Below are 4,636 nucleotides of genomic sequence, written 5' to 3' on the forward strand. Positions count from 1 at the left end.
TGGCTTTATAAACACAAAATTACCCCCCTCCCCCCCAAAAAATACAACCCCTGCTTTCAAACTCTCCCCAACTCACCTCCAGGACAAAGACACTTATTCTTCAATCGACTTTTAAAGGCTGGAACCCCGAGGAGCAGAAGGATTGAGTGTGTGTGGGGGGTTGGGGAGGGAGGGGTACGTTTTTAATTTGAGGGTGGGGGTGGTGTCGAAAGAGAATGAGAACACACCTTATCGCCCTTTGCAAGGGAGGTGTTTTTTTTGGGGCGGGGGGGGGATTTGATTGCTGGATGTGATGCCCCACGTTGCCGATCAGCCCTCCTCCACGGGGCTGTAAACCCCCCGCCGCGCATTGTGGAGACCGGCTTTTCGGGTCCGCCACTGCCCCTCCCTCCTCCTCCCCAACGACCCCCGTTAATGTTTCCCGCACCGAGGCGGCCTTGAATGTAGCCTCCAGATTTAGCATCCAGAGCCTGGGAATAGGTCGCGTTGTTTTGCCCACCGGGTGTGTGTGTTTGCAGGGTGTGTGTGTGTGTGTTTGCAGGGGGAGTGTGTGTGTGTGTGTTTGCAGGGGGGGTGTGTGTGTGTGTGTTTGCAGGGTGTGTGTGTGTTTGCAGGGGGAGTGTGTGTGTGTGTGTTTGCAGGGGGAGTGTGTGTGTGTGTGTTTGCAGGGGGGGTGTGTGTGTGTGTTTGCAGGGTGTGTGTGTGTGTGTGTGTTTGCAGGGTGTGTGTGTGTTTGCAGGGGGAGTGTGTGTGTGTGTGTTTGCAGGGGGAGTGTGTGTGTGTGTGTTTGCAGGGGGGGTGTGTGTGTGTTTAGCATCCAGAGCCTGGGAATAGGTCGCGTTGTTTTGCCCACCGGGTGTGTGTGTTTGCAGGGGGAGTGTGTGTGTGTGTGTTTGCAGGGTGTGTGTGTGTTTGCAGGGTGTGTGTGTGTGTGTGTTTGCAGGGGGAGTGTGTGTGTGTGTTTGCAGGGTGTGTGTGTGTGTGTTTGCAGGGTGTGTGTGTGTGTTTGCAGGGGGAGTGTGTGTGTGTGTTTGCAGGGTGTGTGTGTGTGTGTTTGCAGGGTGTGTGTGTGTGTGTGTGTTTGCAGGGGGTGTGTGTGTGTGTAGGGGTGTGTGGGGGAGGAGAGGGTGTGTGTGAGGAGGGTGTGTTTGTGTAGGGGGGTTGTGTGTGTGGGGAGGGGTGTATGCGGATGGATGAACCTGGATTTTTGGGCTCCCAAAAAGAGTGGAAGGAGGAAAAGGCTCAACCCTATTAACCTGTTGTTAACCCCCATCAAAAAAAATTGATCACTTTGTTTTTATAAACCTTGATCAACCCCCCCCCCCCCCCCCCCCATGAACATTGAAGAAGACTGCTTTCTCGATATACTGTGAATCCAGACATTTTGTCAAATAAGTAAAAGATTTGGAGTTTATTTTTGGAGGATATTTGAGGTGGAGGAGAAATTCCCCCCCCCCCCCCCCCCCGAAATCAACAAGATGTGAACCTTTTTTTTGGATCAGCAATTTTAACCTCCAACTCCACTGGCCTGAAACTGACGGGACTTGGGGAGGGTGGTGATGCAACACCGCTTCTGCACCCCGCCCAATTTTACACAGGGCGGGATGGAGAGTCACCTTTGCAATCCCTGTCCCCCTGAGAGTGTCCGTGGGTTAAAATTGCTCCTAGATCTAACTTGTGTTGTTGCAGAGACTGTGACTTCAGGTCTAGCTATCTTCTTAAATTGAACCCTTTTTTTGAAAGAGTTTAAATCTTGCAATTTATGTTCAGTTTGGGCGCTGCGGGAACTAGAAAGGTACATCTTCTGGGCAAAATTTCTGATTTATTCTTCCAGTGAATGATCTCACATTTGCCCCCCCCCCTTACCCACAGGGGGCAAACACCATTTATTCCCAACCACCCTGCCTCCTCTGCCCTGTAGTTTCTCAGTGCGCAGTTACAATGTGCAGTTCTGTGTGAAAATGGAACTTGTGCGATGCCCCTCCTAGTCGAACAGTCGATTGCGTCAAAGATTGGCCCTTGGGCAAGATATAGGACGGTGCTGGTGGTATTGTTCCATGGACGTCTGGAGGCGGGGTGGAGTAGCGAGAATCTGCGTGGGATGGATGGAGGGAGGGGAAGCACCTGGGTCATGTGCAGACGTGATGGGCCAAATGGCCTCCTGCGTTATAACAATTCTGAACTCGGTGTACACGGGACCAGTCTAATAAGGACAAGGGATGACGCAAAGTGTCTGATCTCAGCACCTGGCAACTCTGGCATCTCTTTATTTGCTGGCCTGTAGCAATAGCAGTTGGAGTAGATCCCCCAACCCCGTCACCATTTCTAAAGCCCCTGCTGGGTCAGAATTGGCAATTTGAACACACCAGCCCATTCATACAGAGGTGGGTACAAATGCCAAATCTGCCGAACCCATTGGCAATATATAACCAGCTCTCTAGCCAACCAAATATTTTCTTTTTAAGCTTGACTTTGAACCACTTGAGGTCTGTCTTCATTCTGAAATGACATGATCGAAAATGCACAGGAATGCAGGGCAAGTGGTTTGATCCCAGCTCCCATTTAAGCATTGTGGTGAATGCAGATCACTTTTTTAATACAAAAAAAAAATTGCTTTTAAATTATTGTATTTTAATCAACATTTAATATATACAATGCAGGTAACTCTCCACATTTAATCCAAGTAGTGAATGACTAATATGTACTTAAACGTTCATAATTGGGCTCTTAAGATTCTCTGACTTATCTTGGTGACTTGTTGGGGAGGGGGAAACAAAGGCCCATACTGGTGTGGGTCATTTTTAGATGTTGCTTACTGCCCAGGATCCTGACCACATTCCATGCCTGGGGTGGCACACAAAAGGGGGTATGGAGCTGCACCTAGGGTCAGTCACATTCCTTCAGGGGACAAGAGGCAAACAGGGAGCACCCATATCTGTCTTCTTTCCCCCCGCCGCCCTTCACCCCGAATTGTGTCTCTTGCAAGGGAGCTGACACACTGATCATTTTGTGCTGACTTGTCAGCCTCCTCGGAAGCAGTCTCTGTATAAAAAAAAATATTTTTCTATTTATTTATTTTTTAAAAAAAATAAAAAAATTCCTGGACATGGTTTAAAACGAGCAGCAATTGTTGGAGCTGCAATCCGGTTTAATTCAAAACTTACCCGCATAAAATGTCTGGAGCCATCAAAGAAGGTTCTCCAGGGAAAAGGTGAGGGGGTGGGAATCCACAGCTAGTCCTGTTCTGTGCCAGGCAGCACCATAGCCGAAGCTACTGACCTTTTTGCTCCGTCCGTTTTTTAAAGAAAAGATTTCCTCCCTTTCAGTTTTGGTGTGAAAAGTTTGCTTCAAACTGCCACAAGCTTATCAAGTGTTAGTCTATGAATAGTGTCTAGTTTTGAGCTCTACTTACTGAGGCAAAAGATTAAAAAGCTTTTATAAAAAAAACATGTTACAAAAAATATGTCCAGAAACTGCATGTGACCAGCTAACATTTCAAATTTGAAATCTGATATTTAATTGTGACGCAGGACAGTGTCAGATTTGTGTTACTGAAGATGATTGTATACTGTTATGTTCCTGTGTCATGTACTGTGACTATATTCATAGTAGGTTATCGGAAATTCTATCGTGATTATTTGAAAAATATTGAAATCTATTTCTGGAAATGTGACTGTAAAAGGTGTGTGTACATTTTTGTGGCATTAAAATGGCCTTTAAACCATACTTGAGAGTAACAATTGGATTTTGGTGGAGATTGAAGAGTGTGGGGGACACTATTTTTCAACCAGTAGTAAGTCTTACAACACCAGGTTAAAGTCCAACAGGTTTATTTGGAATCACCAGCTTTCGGAGCGCAGCTCCTTCATCAGGTGAGTTTCACTTATGAAGGAGCAGCGCTCCGAAAGCTAGTGATTCCAAACAAACCTGTTGGACTTTAACCTGGTGTTGTAAGACTTATTACCGTGCTCACCCTAGTCCAACGCCGGCATCTCCACATCATTCCAAAAAGGTGAGGGGGGCGGGGGGCGCGGTGGTTAAGATCGGCTGGGTACCGTTCAGTGTGTCCACCATTGTCCCCCTTTTTGGTCCAATCGTTGCTCTCGAACCTTTCGCAGCTCTGACAGATCGGATTGGTGCAATCAGATCCTTCTGGTCAGTCTGTGACGCCGTCGGCGGGATCAAGCAGAACCTGCTGGATGACTGGGCATGAAATACAGAAACCAATTTGGCCAAAAAAACATTCGCTGGAACTTCCTCCTCCGTCCCATGCATTCCAGAGTATCTGGTGTATGTGTGTGTGTGGGGCGGGGGGGGGGGGGGCAGGAGTCAATATTTTTTCAACTGTAACTGATACTGAGCCACTTTATAATCCTGAACAATTCGTAATGGTGTCACAAGGACTTTCACCTTCTTGTCTGCCTTTTTCATGGTCCCTCTATCTCTATCTTTGATAGTCTCTGCCTTTCTCTGTCTTGTCTATTTCTCTGTCTCTCGTCTATTTTTCTCTCTCTCTTTCGCTCTGTCTCGGTCTATTTTGCTCTGTATCTCGTGTCTGTTTCTCTGTGCCTCGTCTATTTCGTTCTATTTCTCACTGTCTCTCTTGTCTATTTCTCTGTCTCTTGTCTATTTCTGT

The 4,636-nt window shown here is 47.3% G+C and overlaps 1 protein-coding gene across 1 annotated transcript in view; it reads left to right on the forward strand.

The window, feature by feature from the left end:
• Positions 1-165, forward strand: part of fosb (FBJ murine osteosarcoma viral oncogene homolog B) — an 8,887-nt gene extending 8,722 nt beyond the window's left edge. The window contains exon 4 of the mRNA XM_072490386.1: positions 1-165. This exon is cut by the window's left edge and continues 448 nt beyond it. Within this exon, the coding sequence (XP_072346487.1) occupies positions 1-11 (11 nt within the window). The 3' untranslated portion in view covers positions 12-165.
• The last annotated feature ends 4,471 nt before the right edge of the window (positions 166-4,636 follow it).

This window comes from Scyliorhinus torazame, chromosome 25 (genome assembly GCF_047496885.1).
Source record: "Scyliorhinus torazame isolate Kashiwa2021f chromosome 25, sScyTor2.1, whole genome shotgun sequence".
Taxonomy (NCBI): Eukaryota; Metazoa; Chordata; class Chondrichthyes; order Carcharhiniformes; family Scyliorhinidae; genus Scyliorhinus; species Scyliorhinus torazame.